The 18,722-nt window shown below is 30.4% G+C and overlaps 1 protein-coding gene across 1 annotated transcript; it reads left to right on the top strand.

Annotated features, from left to right (window-relative positions):
- Nucleotides 1-4,914: 4,914 nt before the first annotated feature.
- LOTGIDRAFT_157346 (hypothetical protein) lies at nt 4,915-5,439 on the top strand (the record flags this gene model as incomplete). The annotated part of the gene is made up of 1 exon (XM_009049098.1): nt 4,915-5,439. The coding sequence occupies one exon, from the start codon at nt 4,915-4,917 to the stop codon at nt 5,437-5,439; it is 525 nt and encodes a 174-aa protein (XP_009047346.1).
- Nucleotides 5,440-18,722: the final 13,283 nt, after the last annotated feature.

The following is an 18,722-nucleotide window of genomic DNA, read 5'->3' as shown; positions in this document are numbered from 1 at the left end:
ACAAATTTTGTCAACACAAATATATTAATAACAACACTTTGCATATTCATACCAAATTTAACTTAAATGACTGCAATTTTTATGTTTATGGGGGTAATAATCAGAAATTTCCGTTTTTCTGTGATATTAAATATTCAAAAATTCTGAAATGCTGAATAAGAAGCAGTTTAGTTTATCTGTGGTATTAAATAATAAAATTTCAGTTTTTCTGTGACATTGAATATGGATGCTTAATAATCAGGAATTTTAATTTACCTGTGATATGAAATAATTTATGATAAATTTATTGAATATTCTGAATTTGCAGTGAATGTCAATTTTATGTGAATTGTTCAGGAACTGATTAGAAAATTTAGTTTATCTGTGATGTGGAATAACCAGATTTGTTTTTCTCATATTGAATGATGGATAAGCAGTTTTAGCAGTGATATTAAGTTATTAGTTTATCTATGATATTGAATAATAATAAATTTCAATTTGTCTGTGATATTGAATAATAATAAATTTCAGTTTATCTGTGATATTGAATAATAATAAATTTCAATTTGTCTGTGATATTGAATAATTATAAATTTCAATTTGTCTGTGATATTGAATAATTATAAATTTCAATTTGTCTGTGATATTGAATAATTATAAATTTCAATTTGTCTGTGATATTGAATAATTATAAATTTCAATTTCTCTATGATATTGAATAATTATAAATTTCAGTTTATCTGTGATACTGAATAATTATAAATTTCAATTTATCTGTGATATTGAATAATAATAAATTTCAATTTGTCTGTGATATTGAATAATTATAAATTTTAGTTTATCTATGATATTGAATAATTATAAATTTCAGTTTATCTGTGATACTGAATAATTATAAATTTCAGTTTATCTGTGATATTGAATAATTATAAATTTTAGTTTATCTATGATATTGAATAATTATAAATTTTAGTTTATCTGTGATACTGAATAATTATAAATTTCAGTTTATCTGTGATATTGAATAATTATAAATTTCAGTTTATCTGTGATATTGAATGATTATAAATTTCAGTTTATCTGTGATACTGAATTATTACAAATTTCAGTTTATATGTGGTATTGAATAATCAGAAGTTTCAGTTTATCTGTGATATTGAATAATGATAAATTTCAGTTTATCTATGATATTGAATAATAATAAATTTCAGTTTATCTATGATATTGAATAATCAGAAGTTTCAGTTTATCTGTGGTATTGAATAATGATAAATTTCAGTTTATCTATGATATTGAATAATAATAAATTTCAGTTTATCTAAGATATTGAATAATAAGAAGTTTCAGTTTACATGTGATGTTGAATAAATATAAATTTCAGTTTATCTGTGATATTGAATAATAAAAATTTCAGTTTATTTGTGATATTGAATAATAAAAATTTCAGTTTATCTGTGATATTGAATGATTATGAATTTCAGTTTATCTTTGATATTGAATAATAATAAATTTCAGTTTATCTATGATACTGAATAATAAAAATTTCAGTTTATCTGTGATATTGAATGATTATGAATTTCAGTTTATCTGTGATATTGAATAATAATAAATTTCAGTTTATCTGTGATATTGAATAATAAAAATTTCAGTTTATCTATGATATTGAATAATAAAAATTTCAGTTTATCTGTGATATTGAATGATTATGAATTTCAGTTTATCTGTGATATTGAATAATATGACATTTCAGTTTATCTGTGATATTGACTCTATATTTTAGGATCATGGGGATAGTTCTATGGCTGAAAATGAAGACGAACTCGCTAAAGATCTTCAGATGACTGATAATGAAGAAGAACCAAGTGACTTGGGTACAGAATGGGAAGAAAAACAAGATCCTTTAGGTATGTCCTTCAGTTCTATTTTCTATTTTAGTGAAAATGTTGTCAAAAGAGTTTAATTGTGATCTTTGGCGGTCTATGTGACTTAAAAAGTTTTTTCTTCTCTTGGATGTTATTTTCAGAAAACTGTGTTAATGGATCCTTTTGATTTCTTCAGAAAATAATACACATTGTGTAAAAACACTGAATGTGGTTTTGAATATTGTATAATATGCCAGACTAGTTTCAATTGCCATTTGTTCTGCTTCAAAACGAAATAGAATTCTCTTTTGACTGGGAGAAAACCCAGGATGTACTAGATAGACTGAATCATGTAATGTAAACTTTATTTTTAGGTAAACTGAGTGACAGTGAAGAAGAAACAACAGGACAACAATATTATGAAGAGAATCCTCAATATGAAGGTGGAGCCTACTATCCTGTGGAAGAACAGTATGGTCAACAGCAGGTCTCTGAGGTACAAGACTTTGATGAGAACAGTTTCGATCCAACCGAGTTCTTTATGAATAGTGCTTTAGCTCAACAAGCCGCTCAAGGACAAGAGACTGTAACTGATATTGGTGGGGACCTTCAAGTATCAGAGTCAGACAGTGATGGGGCCGATTTCCAGCCTATACCCACAGAAAATCAGGCCAACGAAGGCTTTGATTTAGATGAATATATGTGAAGCCTGAAGTTGAAGCCTGGGGGAAATCAAGCTTAGCTCTCTAGTGTCATAAAGCAGTTTGAAGGAAAAAAGCACAGAACAGAACATAGATGGCTCAAATCTGGAAATTTATCATTTATATGGTTTAACCTACTTTAGGAATGTTTCTTTAGATTCAAAGAGAGCAAATACAGACTGAACTAATATCAATTATAGATGTGAGTAGGAAAGCTATGTCAATGCTGAATATTTGTCTCTACTGTGAAGGGAGTTAATCTACTTGTTACTGGATTGTTTGGGAACATGTAGTTGAAACTTGCTTGTTTCTGAGGCAGATCTATAGATTGAGTACTAATGTAGATGATTGCACCGTCATCATTATAATGGAAATCATGTTCTAGCCATTTATAATGGCATGTACAATCACGATCATTATCGTTAATAAACATCTGTAAAACCAAGCACATTTTCAATAAAAAAAAAATGGGACAGAGACTTTATCCAAATAGATTTGTATGAGGCGTAGAATTATAACAGTTCAGAATACTTTTCATATGAAAGTGCTTGTCCATACTCGTATATTACCGACATTCGTGTGTGTTCATATTTACAAAACAAACCAGATCTAGTAGCGGATAGATTGGCTGATTTGTAAATCACATGGAATTATGAATATTTAATACCTCATTCACTTATTCAAGGATGACCTTTAAAAAACACCATGCTTGAAATATTATGTAGTCATTTTGAACAGGTTGAAGAGATGAATCATCATCATTCGCGTCATTGTTATTCTGATCATCATTGTAAATTAATCATTCTATTCAATAGAAGCTGCTGTATAACTGTTAAATTATGAATTGTACAAAACTATTTTGTGACAGTAAAATCATTTTTCATATTATTTAAATTTTTATACGCCCACACATATATTGTAATCACCCTGACGGTCTTTCAAATTCTTTTGATTTTGTTTGTCAATGTCATTATGAAGATGATCCCTATCGATTTTCGCGATGATCTGATAATTTTTCACCGAAATATCGTATCTGACTTGACAATTCACTCTATTAGCTATATTGTGCAACTCGTGATCACTCTACAGGCTTTCTTCGTTAAATTAATTCATTTAAAAATAGCATGAGTTTAATTCTTAAACACAAACAACATAAATTCGAAGATTATTCGGGCGACGGTATCTTTTTATCAATATTTTCTCTAGGTAAAACAATAATTCCAAAAGTAGCTAGGTTTGTTTCAAACAACAAATCACTCATTTCATCCAAAGCTAAAGCTATAGGATCTGTCGCGCAAGCGGGAAAGAGTATAAGCGACGCAGTGAAACAATCTGACGAGTTGAAAGAATTACAACTAATAAGAGATCTGCGTAACAGGAGATTAGAAGAAAGGAAAGGAAAATGTTTTAAAGTTATAGAATAAAAATTATAGTCGCTCACCCTCCAAAAACTTATTTCGGTTCAGATATAAAAAAATCACTAGGCTCTCTTCCTGGATTTCCATGGGCAAAATATCCTGGAGTAAAACATCTGCCCGGTCATAATTACACTGGTCCAGGTACTAGGCTAGATCTGCGATTAGATGAAAACGATAAACCAAAACCAGGTGAAGAACCCGTCAATAGAGTTTATGCCGCTGCACTTAAACATGATATTTTATACAGAAATAAAGACATAAAGTTTAGACATGAAGCAGACAGACAAATGATAATCGAACTTGAAAATATTCCAAATCCAACTTTCAAAGAGAGAATGCAAAGGGCTCTGATCATAAAACTGTTAAAAGCAAAGATGAAATTGGGTATGGGTTTAGCAGATGAAATTCATAAAGAATTTAGAAAAATTAAAAACTTTTCAAAAAGTAAAGTATTTGAAAAAGATGAAATATGGTCAGCCGATTTAATTAATATGCCAGTCGAAAGAGGATTTAAATATTGCTTAACAGTTGTATACGAGATATCCTTGGGTTATTCCTTTGAAAAACAAAACAGGATTATCAGTCAAACATGCTTTTGAAACGATTATGAAACAATCTGGCCAACATCCTGAAAAAACTGTGGGTAGATAAAGGAAGTGAATTTTATAACAAAAATATGAAATCTCTAACAAATATACATACTTCCGATCAAAAAGGAGTTCATCATTCTGCTTTGTACAAAGACTCTTCAAATGACTTATATTTTTTCGATTCTTATGGATTAGAACCAACTGAAGAGATAGTGCAATTGACTAATAAACCAATTAAATGTTCAACATTTCAAATTCAATTACCGGGACAAAAGTTTTGTGGTCAGCTTTCACTTTGGGTTTTATATCAATTAAGTTTAGGAAAACAGTTTGAAGAAATTGTAATAAACTTAACTCAATAAAAATGGCGAATAAGTTTGGATTAGGTTCTTTACCTTTAGATACTAAAAAACCTAACACTACAACGTGGATAAATAAAGCTAAACCTTACTTTGTGGATCAAATCGGAGACACTCTTCAAGGTGATTTAGATATGAACAATTTCAAAGTAACTAATTTAAAGTCTCCGGAAAACGATAATGACGCTGTTCACAAGAAATATTTACGGGATCAAATGAATTCAATTGAAGTATATAAAAACCATTTAGAAGATAAAATAAGTAATGTTAAAAGATTCTTCAAACGTCAACTAAATAAAAAAAATTTTGTTAATGATACTAAACTACAACAAGAGGTAGCAGGTTTAATAAGTTTTATTCAAAAACAATTGGTCAACGTAATGAACAAAACTGACTTACAAAATTTAATTTCATTATTACCTAAATTAGATGATAAGATTGCAAAACAAAAATTAAGCATTCAACAATTAATAGATAACATTCCAGATGAAAATGAAGATTTGTTTCAACAGGAATTAAATGCTCTGTAACTAAACTTAACAGTGAATTACAAAAAGGACTAACAAATATTAAACAGCAAATACAAACCAGGGATGATAGCTAAATCAAAACATATATTTAACAATAAATACAGAACATGGATGATAGCGAAATTAAAACCTATATTCAACAACAAATACAGAACATTGATGACAGTGTTATTCAACAACAGATAACCACTATTAATAACGTAGTTTTAAAACAGGACAAAAATATAGTCGCATTAGAAAAGTATCTCAAGAAAGAAAATAAATCATATTATTTTAGTCTTCCATTTGGAAGTTTGAGTAATAAAGATGCTTCTATTACTGATAATAGATAGATCAAAAGAGTATGAATATAAAAAATATGGATTTACAGCAAATATAAGCGTATATAAACAAAGTAGTGCTAATACCTTTATAATGTCTCTTGGTGATTATTCTAATTTTATTTTCAAAGGAAAACTTCAAATTGAAATTAATTTTCCCATCCAGGTAAAAGTTGATTCAATATTCTTCAGACAATACTCACAATTTCCACCTATTAAAAAATTATTTAACGCTCAAAAAGTTCTTCAGTTTATCAATGGTAGAGACAATGTAGAAATTAAAGAATATGAAAGTAACGACGAAAACAACAAGGTTAATCACTTATATGAAATTAAAACGAGTGGAAAATATATAGATAGGTTTAGAATGTTAATCATACCAGATAATGAAGAAGATGAACTTTCATTGAGTGATTTTGATATGATATTGGAAACGGAAACTTCACCATCAGTAAGTATTATTAGAAATCCAGAACCACAAAATAAAAGAATACAGAGTTATGAGTTTTTACGAGCAACAGACTTTGAATATGTAAAACTATATTTTGTTAATAATGATATATTGATATTCATAAAAGTCAACGAAATATAGTTTTTGTAATACCACCAATAAGAGATCATGTGCTATATGTTAATATATCAATCTCTATTGAAAAACCAAAATTTTCAGTTCATCTGAATAAGATTAATGATTCGAAAGAACAAATATCGTTAGTATCTCTAGAAGTTATTATTGATAATAGTAAAGACGTAGCAGATTTTGGTTTATCAGAAGTTCACTTAATTTAATTACCTTAAAAAAATGTAACTAGAAAGTAGACAACAATATATGATAGAAAAACAAAATGAACTAAAAGAAAAACTAAAACACTTCAACAAATGCAGAAAAACATGGAGTAGAATTGATTCTGTTTTCAAAACATTAAGTACAGTTCTAACAGTAGGGATAACGGTGGCAACAGCCGTAACCGGTGGATTAATGCTTCCAATAATTGTCCCAACTGCATTAGCTGCGTTCACTGCCGTTCAAACTTCATCTTGTGGATTGATTACTTTATGTTTTACATCAAAACAGAAATCTCATTATAAAAAGAAAACAGAAATTTTAAATACATATCTTAATAAATTATTCATATTTTTCGAAAGATCGAGAGAAGATAAGAACATTACCATTGAAGAATTAGAAAAATATGAATAAAATTTTGGATAAATTTGATGTAGAAATATCATCAATAAAAGTTAAAAATAAAGTTAAAAATAGTTGCTTAAAAAATATGAATAAAATTGAAATTTTAGACGATGAAACATTCATATCAAATGAACTTTTTTTCAGTATTGTTAACCTTATTTCTGATAAATTTACAACATTTAAAGGACAAATTGAATTAGATGGAGAGATAATTCAAGATGGAGAACACAAACAAAAAATGCAATTTGTAGGCTTCAATGCCAAAACTATTCACAATTTCTTCGCAACTGTGGATGTAAAATCGGATGCTTCTGATTGGTATTTCTCAGGAAAAATCATTTTACGTAGAAACAATTTCAAAGAAATAAAAAGATCAAAAAAAGGGTAGTTGTGTTACCATTGAAGAATTAGAAAAATATGAATAAAATTTTGGATAAATTTGATGTAGAAATATCATCAATAAAAGTTAAAAATTCCTAGTTAAAAATAGTTGCTTAAAAAATATGAATAAAATTGAAATTTTAGACGATGAAACATTCATATCAAATGAACTTTTTTTCAGTATTGTTAATCTTATTTCTGATAAATTTACAACATTTAAAGGACAAATTGAATTAGATGGAGAGATAATTCAAGATGGAGAACACAAACAAAAAATGCAATTTGTAGGCTTTAATGCCAAAACTATTCACAATTTCTTCGCAACTGTGGATGTAAAATCGGATGCTTCTGATTGGTATTTCTCAGGAAAAATCATTTTACGTAGAAACAATTTCAAAGAAATAAAAAGATCAAAAAAGTTTAGTTGTGTTACCCTACTCAAAAAATAAATAAATATATCGGTATAAATTGCTACATACCAAGCGATGGATACTGCTTTGTAAAGTGCGTAAATCATGTTTTAAACGAAGACTACCCAGAAGAATTTCAAGATTTCATCAAAAGTTTTTCAAAATCAAACAGAAAAGGAGTTATGACAACTGCTAGAATCTGTGAATTCAATAAGAAATTTGATACATATTTTCAAATTTATATGCCAAAACATAGACATTTTCAACCAAAGAAAGTATCCGAGGAATTAGATTGGGTATTTTACTTACATAAATCGCATTTCTGTCTCATTAGAAGAAATAACTAAACCTTAGGTATTAAAGAAATAGAAGATAATTACGATGAAAACGTATGGAGAACTTGTAGAGATGATAATGCGGTAACACAAGTTTCACCTCTAAAACTAAATGTTTTTCCAACAATTCACGATGATTGTTTATACACATGGGATTGCGAAACCTATAGCGAAAAAGAAACGAATAAAGCCATTCCTTATTCTTGCACGTTAATTAATTTAAAAAAACTAAGAAAAATGTTATAGAACAGAACAGAATAGAACATAACTTTCCAGATTTAAATTCCACTGATAGTGTTCCAGAAGAATTTTATAATAAATTAATGAATATAATAGAAATATTTGTAGGTTCAGATTGTATCGATTAAATGTCCCTTCCCCGAAATCTAATTATATGCAAAATATTAATAAAAGTTGTAGACCGTTTCTACAAGAAGAAAATAAAGAATTTGTTAAGCTCTTTAATGAGCAGAAATTTAGACCTAGAACGGCTATTTTAAAAGTCTTGTTTGAATATCCTACTAACATGTTCTACCAATACCAATCTTTCTACGGAATGGATGCAATGTTCATTAGGAAAAACGCAAATTGTTTTTTATTATTTGAATTAAACGACAAAGATTTATCTCAAATCATTCAGTCGATAAATCACGGAATGGATAGAGATACATTTAAAAAAAGGTTTGTAAAACACAATGGAGAAACCCAGATGATCATGGATATGTATTTGTTAATACTAGAAAACCTGTGAATTTTATTTTTGTTTAAATGGATAATTGGAATAATATTTTAAAAAGAAATACAGAATATATCAAAGCTAAGAATAAAATAAATGAATTCAATGAATGGCGGGGATTTTGGCATTGCCGATAAGAAGGATTTTGTAGCATACTCAAAATTTCTACATACAATTAGAAAGACGGGACCCGAAACAAGAAGATTGAAAGCACTTGATCTATATATAAAAAGTTCTTGGTGATGAATATCAAGATGAGGCATCAGGTGATGAATATCAAGATGAGGAATCAGCTGATGAATATCAAGATGAGGAATCAGCTGATGGAGATGAGGAAACAGATGATTATGCTGAAGACAATAAAATTCTATCATCCAAGAAATAGACGAATTCGAAGATATGGTATCTTGACAAGGTGTAACGTTTTTATCCGACAACAACGAGGAACTACTTAATAGATTACAAATAATATTAACGGCAATGAAGGAAGGTCATCGATCACACAGCTACCAGTTTAGGCCTGGTGTTGATTACGTTTTCGTATGTAATTGACCTGATTACGTCGCTAATTTTGTGGGTACGTTGTTTCTGGAAAAGAAACGGCATGGCTGTCGGAATTTTATTTTTGATGTAAATTTGGACTTTGCTTGGACGTGTTGTGTCAGGTTTGGTTCCAAACACTTGGAAACCTACTATTACTACTTATTGGAACTGTTTGGAACTATTATTGTCTATGTGATGGCTGTCACGACAATATAGATTCATGCTGTATGGTGTATTTTGAATATTATTATGGATGAAAATTATTTGTTCTAATCTACTGACTTTTTATTACCGAATCCTGTTCGGCTGATTGATGGACCCCCAAAAAGTACTGTACAATCTGTACACACAGACAATATAATGAAGTAAATTGTATATTAAAAAGACTCCTAGAGAAAGGTTTCATAGATAAAAATGATTATAAAAGCGTGATTATAAATGTCAAATAAAGAACAACTATTCGTTATCACCTCAAATAAATCAGACATTAAATTATCTCTAGATTATGAGTATGAACTCGATCGCTATCAAGAATATGAATTGGGATTAAAGTATTTCTCCCGTTTACTCCCAAGAAGATACGAATACGTAGCCATTAACGATTACCTATCTGAATATGGAGGAAGTCTAAATGGTAAAAACAATATTGAATTCGAAGGTAATTTGAATCTGAACAAAATAAAATTGATATTGAGAAATAAGAGTCAAGTTGATTTGAATGTAGAAAATTCATTTAATACTAGGCTTTGATAAAAAGATTTTATAAGGAGTCAACATTAGCACCACACAAAGCTAATATCGAGAATGATATCGGTGTCATTAATATTCACTGCAATTTGATCAAAGTTTGATTATTTACAACATTCTAACATTCACTATACCGATTGGATATAAAATTATAGAGAAACCATTTCAAAAAACGTATTTACCACTTAATTCCTTTATTATTAAAGATATAAATCTGGAAATCAAAGATGGTAAAAATAGGTTTATAGATTTTGGTAAGGAGGAAATTGTAATTCTACTTCTTTTAAAACAAAAGAACTAACTCTTCATTCTCTTCTTGAATAGTAAGGTAATCGAAATCATCAAATTCGTCGTTGTCATCCATGTTCAATTCTTTTCCGTCGTTATAAGGATACATAATTATTTTATCGTCCAGCGCTTTTCTCTTAACGAGATATAGATAACTTCTGAAAACTTTCTTTTGTTTATCATCATCCTTTGGAATACTATTACATTGGTGAAACTCTTTTCCCATCTTTTCTTAAATTCATTCGTCACATCATGTCCGCTAGCTAACTGAATGTAAGCTTCTACACCTATCTTATCATTAGAGTAACCCGTAAACGTTTCCCTTTCTTTTAGAATTATTATTATTATATGTGACTTTTGGCGCTAAATATAAACCATATATAATTCCACCATCACCGTAATCATTCTTTCCTTTACAATAATCATTTTCAGATACCAACCCAGCTTCATTTAATTTATCCCAATTGCTAGATGAAATGTATAATATGTATCTGTATAGTATATTTCCGGCTTATAAAATCCATCTATTGAGTGAATAAAATTATTCATTTTTTTTTTACTGTGAGATAATACGAATGACTCCAAATGACTAGGTGTTAGTCGTGTAGATTTAGGAAGTATACAGTCAAATTATTTTTCTTCTTCATTTATCTCAACGATATATTGAGTCTCATTTACTTTAGGATAGCTTTTGACATGTGAATCGAAGTTGGCTTTTAAAGTTGCTTCACTCCATAGATGTCTCGATGTAGTTATATCCTTCTGAATAGATTTACCATATAAGGAATTACCTAATAATTTCATGCAATTAGTACATAAGATTACCTTCTCGTTTATATTTATTTTTTAGATATCTCAAAATTAAAATATAATGGTGGAGTTTTAAAATTTTCTTCATATACTATACCATCTTATATTCTAATAATTAGTCCACCAGCTTTAACTATTTCTTGAATATCGACCACTGTTAAAACATCTGAACAGAAACCATTTCTAAACCTGATTTTAGTACCAGTTTCCTTATTACCTTCTTTGTTCGTAAAAGTAACTTTATCTTTAGCTAGTATGGGTTGTAAGAACATGTTAGTAGGAAATTCAAACCAGACTTTTAAAATAGCAGTTTTTGGTCTAAATTTCTGCTCATTAAAGAGCTTAACAAATTTTTTATTTTCTTCTGGTAGAAACGGTCTACCACTTTCCGCTTTAGGATATTCGCTGTCTCAATCTGACATGGCGAAAGCATATATACCGTTGGCGTCGAACGCCATTAGTTTAGTACATTTTATTTTTCTAAGTTTTGAATTAACTTCCGTTTTATCTTTTTATATTCTTTAAATTAATCAATTATATTACTACTCTCGAGTTCTGAGTATTACTTTACTACATTACAAATTTCATCCATTTTGTTCGTTTCAAATGATTTTCTGCTAGCAGAAACTCTTCCTTCTTTAATGGATTGTCTGATAAAATATCTTATAAAAGGGTGTGTAATATATGAGTAACCCTTTTCTATATTTTCTTTTTCAGTGTGTTTTGGAACCATTCTAGTAATTTCATACCATTCTTCTTCAACCATTTCTTTATGGTAATTTATACAAATAATACCAACCCTTTAAAGATAAAGAAGGAGCCGTTAGATTATTGGAAATATTCTGGAATACAACTTCTTTCATAACTTTGTTATATTTTATTAAACAAGCTCCAAGACATAACGTATCTCTTTTAGCATAAGGTTCCCATTCGTGTCTTAAAGATTCCCAATTATCTTTTGCAATATTGATTCATTGGTAGATTAGATGAATTTCCCCATGCCGCCAAACTAGATTTGTCATGTTGATAGGAACATATGAAATTAATATTTTGCAAATAATTAGAGTTGCCAATTTTTTGTTTTTGTCTTTTCCATTTTTTTCTGTAAATATTCATCGGTGAATGAATTAGTTAAAGGTAGAGATAGAATGCCTCTAGCTGTTACTAGTGGAAATTGTGTTAGTTATCAAAACCTCTACCGTTATGAGAAATTAATGTTAATCTTTTTTGATCTATTTTCCTAAACGTTTCAACATTTGATCGATGCAATCTTTACCCATAAATATTTCTACTATATTCATTAATTTATCATACAATTCTTTTGAAACGCTATCAGTGGGATTTAAATCTGGAAAGTTGTTTTATTCTGTCTAACATTTTTCTTAGTTTTTCTAAATTAATTAACGTGCAAGAATAAGGAATTGCTTTATTCGTTTCTTTTTCGCTATGGGTTTCGCAATCCCATGCGTATAAACAATCATCATGAATTATTGGAAAAACATTTAGTTTTAGAGGTGAAACAGCATTATCATCTCTACAAGTTCTCCATACATTTCCATCGTAATTATCCTCTAATTCTTGAATACCTAAGGTTTTGTTATTTCTTCTAATGAGACAAAAATGAGATTTATGTAAGTAAAATACCCAATCTAATTCCTCGGATACTTTCTTTGGTTAAAAATGTCTATTTTGGGGCATATAAATTTGAAAATAAGTATTAAATTTCTTATCGAATTCACTGATTCTAGCAGTTGTCATAACTCCTTTTCTGTTTGATTTTGGAAAACTGTTGATGAAATCTTGAAATTCTTTTGGGTAGTCTTTGATCAAAACACGATTTACGCACTTTATAAAGCAGTGTCCATCGCTTGATATGTAACAAAGTTTGAGTAGGGTGGTACCACTACCCTTTTTTATCTTTTTATTTCTTTGAAATTGTTTCTACGTAAAATGATATTTCCTGTGAAATACCAATCAAAAGCATCTGATTTTACATCAACTGTTGCAACGAAATTGCCAAAAGTAGTGGCATTAAAGCCTACAAATTCCATGTTTTGTTTGTGTTCTCCATCTTGAATGATCTCTCCATCTAATTCAATCTGTCCTTTAAATGTTGAAAATTTATCACGAACAGCCATAATAACATTGGAAAAAAGGACATTTGATATGAATGTTTCATCGTCTAAAATTTCAATTATATTCATATTTTTAAATATCTATTTTTTAACTAGGAATTTTTTCACTTTTATTGATGATATTTCTACACCAAATTTATCTAAAATTTCATTGAATTCTTCTAATTCTACAATGGTTATGTTCTTATCTCCTCTCGATCTTTCAAAAAATATAAATAATTTATTAAGATATGAATTTAAATTTTCGTTTTCTTTTTATAATGAGATTTCTGTTTTGATGTAAAACCTAAAGTAATCAATCCATAAGATGAAGTTTGAACGGCAGTGAACGCGGCTAATACAGTTGGGACAATTATTGGAAGCATTAATCCACCGGTTACGGCTGTTGCCACTGTTACTCCTACTGTTAGAATTGTGCTTAATGTTTTGAAAACAGAATCAATTCTACTCCATGTTTTTCTGTGTTTTAGTTTTTCTTTTAGTTCATTTTGTTCTTCTATCATGTAGTTTTCTAGTTCCATTTTTTAGGTAATTAAATTAAATGAATTTCTGATAAAGCAAAAGATGGATAATTTCTATCTAAAAAATCTATCTCAAGCACTGCGCCAGGATAAATTACTATAGATTTAGGAATAGTAACTTCTACAGATACTAGAGATAATTCTTCTTTCGAATCATTAATCTTATTCAGATGAGCTGAAAATTTTGGTTTTTTGATGTTGATTTTTATCATACATGTATAAGTAAACTAGTGTCCAAAAGAAACGATACCAACGTATTTTCAAAATTGTTTTTTACTAAGTGAATTGTCTAATACGAAAACATGCCAATTCGTTTGCACATCCCAAACACAGCATAGTCGATAAAATACCGGGAACACGCGATCATTTCCGGGAAAAAACGTAAATTTCATGAAAGTGACATTTCCCTCTCTAGCATGATCTGCACGTGCATAATAACTGTATAAAACGGCTGATCAGACACGTTGATATCACAGCAACAAAAAGAACACAAGATATGCCACGTTTGACAGCCATCGAGAGAGAGAGAGAGCCGTTGGAATGGTCCAACAAGGAGCGACACACCAGAAGGTTGGGCTGCGCACGCATCACTATCACCAGGTTGATGCAGCGGTTACGTCAGACAGGTCAGACGTCAGACAGGCCCAGGAGTGGAAGATCACGAGTAACCACGCCCCGTGAAGATCGTTACATTCGGGTATTACACCTGAGGAACCGCACCGTAACAGCGACGTCCACGGCGGCTACATCACTGGGACACAGGATCAGTCGACAGACCGTCTACAGGAGACTACGGCAGTATGGTATCCGGCCACGTCATCCCTACCGCGGACCGCTCCTGACGCCTCGACACCGGAACAACAGACTGATCTGGGCCAGGCGAGTTCGACGTTGGCAACGGCGGGACTGGGCACGTGTTATGTTCTCTGATGAGAGCAGATTCCTCATCTTCAAAAACGAAGGACGGCAGCTTGTATACAGACGATTTGGTGAACGTTTGGCGCCTAACTGTATCCAACAGGTCAGGGTTAATGGTTTGGGGTGGCATATGTGGTGACGTCAAAACGAGGCTTGTCGTAATTCGTGGAAACCTGAATGCACAGCGTTATATTGATGACATCCTACGGCCTGTTGTGGTGCCTTTTATTCAGCAACAGCCTCGTGGACTCCTTTTCCAACATGACAATGCAAGGCCACACACAGCAAGATTGACACAGAACTTCCTTGCCAACGCCAACGTACAGGTTTTGCCATGGCCCGCATGTTCACCGGACATGAATCCCATCGAGCACTTATGGGACCACCTCGATCGGCAAATCCGACGTCGCCGTGTGCCTCCAGTCAGCGTCCAGGACTTGGAACGATATCTCCTCGAGGAATGGCAACGCATCACTCCCAACGTCATCATACGTTTAACGGCATCAGTCCGTAGGCGTGTTCTGGCATGTATTGATGCTCATGGTGGACATACCTGCTACTGACTTGACTTTGTGACGTGTGGTGTGACATTTCCTGTTGTTTCTGTGATCAGTGCTCTAACGAAATGTTCTTTTTTCGACCCCACCCATCTTTAAAGGCTTGTCATATTGGTTGTACAGATTTTATTGAAATGAAATTTTTGTACAGATGTTGTGAAAGGATTTCTCAAAAGCATTACACCAATCCTAAACTGCTGCATTGTTTAGTTTTTCTTTTATGTCGTTGAAAACAGGTGGTATCGTTTCTTTTGGACACTAGTTTATATATACCAATGTATAAGTATATATACCACCAACTTTTTCACTTTCAATTATTGATGAAAATATTATAATTTTTTTATCTTGTTGACTTTTATGAATATCAACTGAGGTAAATAAATCAGTATTTACATATTCAAAGTCTGTCGTTCGTAAAAACTCCCCTATATTTTGTGGTTCTGGATTTCTAATAATATTCATTGATGGAGGACTTTCCGTCTCCAATATCATATAAAATTTAGCCAATTCAAGGGTATCTTCTTCTTTATCTAGTATGATTAACATTCTAAACCTATCTATATATTTTCCACTCGTTTTAATTTCATATAAGTGATCATTCTTGCTGTTTTCGTCGTTAATTTCTAATTATTCTACATTTTCTGTACCATTGATAAACTGAAGAACTTTACGAGCGTTAATTTGATAAAATGAATGTGAGGTTTGTCTGAAGAATATTGAATCAACTTTTACCTGGATAGGAAAATTAATTTCAATTACAATTTTTCCTCGGAAACAAAAAATGCGATTACTTTCAAACATATCTTGGGGATAATCATCTGGTTCATATACTCTTATATTTGCTGTAAATCCATATTTTTTATATTCATACTCTCTTGATCTATCACTATTATCAGTAATAGAAACATCTTTATCACTCAAATTTCCAAATGGAAGATTGAAATAGTATGATTTATTTTCTTTCTTGAGTTGCTTTTCTAATGCCGCTATATTTTTTTCCTGTTTCAAAATTTCGTTATTAATAGTGGTTATCTGTTGTTGAATAAAACTATCATCAATATTCTGTATTTATTGATGAATATAGGTTTTAATTTCGCTATGATCAATGTTCTGTATTTATTGTTGAATATATGTTTTGATTGAGCTATCATCTATGGTTTGTATTTGTTGTTTAATATTTGTTAGTTCTTTTTGTAATTCACTGTTAAGTTTAGTTTCCAGAGCATTTAATTCCTGTTGAAACGTATCTTCATTTTCATCTGGAATGTTATCTATTAATTGTTGAATGCCTAATTTTTGTTTTGCAATCTTATCATCTAATTTAGATATTAATGAAATTAAATTTTGTCACTTAGTTTTGTTCACTACGTTGACCAATTGTTTTTGAATAAAACTTATCAAACCTGCTACTTCTTGTTGTAGTTTAGTATCATTAATAAAATTTTTATTATTTAATTGACGTTTGAAGAATCTTTTCACATTACTTATTTTATCTTCTACATGGTTTTTATTTACTTCAATTGAATTCATTTGATCCCGTAAATATTTCTTGTGAACAGCGTCATTATCATTTTCAGGAGACTTTAAATTAGTTACTTTGAAATTGTTCATATCTAAATCACCTTAAAGAGTGTCTCCGGTTGCGCTTTATTTATCCATGCTGTAGTGTTAGGTTTTTTAGTTTCTAAAGATAAAGAACCTAATCAAAACTTCTTCGCCATTTTTATTATGTTAAATTTATTATAATTTCTTCAAACTGTTGTTTCCCTAAACTCAACTGATATAAAACCCAAAGTGAAAGCTGCCCACAAAACTTTTGTCCTGGTATTTGAATTTGAAACATTTGATTGGTTTATTGGTCAATTTCACTATCTCTTGAGTGGGTTCTAATCCAAAAGAATCAAAAAGAATATAAGTTATTTAAAGAGTCTTTGTATAAGCAGAATGATGAACTCCTTTTTGATCGGAATTATGTATATTTGTTATAGCATAAAATTTATCTTTCTTATATTTCAGATCATTTATTTCATCTCTCATACACTAATAAAACGGTGATATATTTAACTCATTTGCCCATCTCATAAGTTAAAAGTTTGTGGTTGTATCTGTTCCATAATTATCGAGAAAGATATTCATTTTTAAAAGTTGGTTTTGATAAACCTACCTATGATTTGTTCTTTGTGTTGATCAATTAATTCATATGTTGGAGGTGATGTGGTGTTTACTTTATCAACGATAAATATTTCGTTTGTCCAGTATGCATCGTAACCTTTTTCGAATTTACTTTTATATTTGAAAATACGAACGCGATCTCCAACTTTAAATTTGGGTTTAATATTTAAATTATTCATTTCATTTTAAAAACTATTAAGCGCAGAATAAAACTTTAAAATATCTGGATGGAAGAATGAATTTTATTATTTTATTCCGATACAACAGTGGGTTAAATCTCAAACCATTTTTGAGACTTTAGTTCTGTGAATTTTTTAAACAGTTTTGACTTAAGAGTCCTGTTTAATCTTTCTACTACAACGGCTTTTCCCTCGTTATGAATACTGTAAATTTCAAACCCATGTGATTTCATATTTTTATTATAAAATTCGCTTCCTTTATTTACCCACAGTTTTTTTGGTTTTCTACGTTTCATGATCTTTTCAAAAGCATGTTTGACTGATAATCCTATTTTGTTTTCCAAAGGAATAACCAAAGCATATCTTGTATACAAATCTATAACTGTTAAGCAATATTTATATCCTCTTTCGACTGGCATATTAATTAAATCGGCTGACCATATTTCATCTTTTTCAAATACTTTAACTTTTAAAAAGTTTTTAGTTTTTCTAAATCCTATATGAATTTCATCTGCTAATCCCATACTCAATTTCATCTGTGCTTTTAACAGTTTTATGATCAGAGCCCTTTGCATTCTCTCTTTGAAAGTTGGATTTGGAATATTTTCAGGTTCGATTATCATTTGTCTGTCTGCTTCGTGTCTGAAGTTTATGTCTTTGTTTCTGTATAGTATGTCGTGTTTAAGCGCAGTGGCCTTAACTATATTGACTGGTTCTTCACCCGTTTTGGGTTTATCGTTTTCGTGTAATTGCAGATCTAACCTACTACCTGGACCAGTGTAATTATGACCCGGGGGATTTTTTTTTCTCCGAGATACTTTGCCCAGGAAGAGAGCCCAATGACTTTTGTATATCTGAACCAAAATACGTTTTTGAAGCGTGAGGGACTATAATTTTTATCCTATAACTTTAAAACCTTTCGCAGTTCTCTTATTAGTTGTAATTTTTTGAACTCGTCAGACTTTTTTACTGCGTCGCTTATACTCTTTCCCGCTTGCGCGACAGATCCTATAGCTTTAGCCTCTGAGGAAATGAGGGATTT

Source organism: Lottia gigantea (genome assembly GCF_000327385.1).
Source record: "Lottia gigantea unplaced genomic scaffold LOTGIsca_13, whole genome shotgun sequence".
In the NCBI taxonomy this organism is placed as follows: Eukaryota; Metazoa; Mollusca; class Gastropoda; family Lottiidae; genus Lottia; species Lottia gigantea.
The sequence above is the reverse complement of the archived record's forward strand: the minus strand, read 5'-3'. Positions and strand labels throughout refer to the sequence as shown.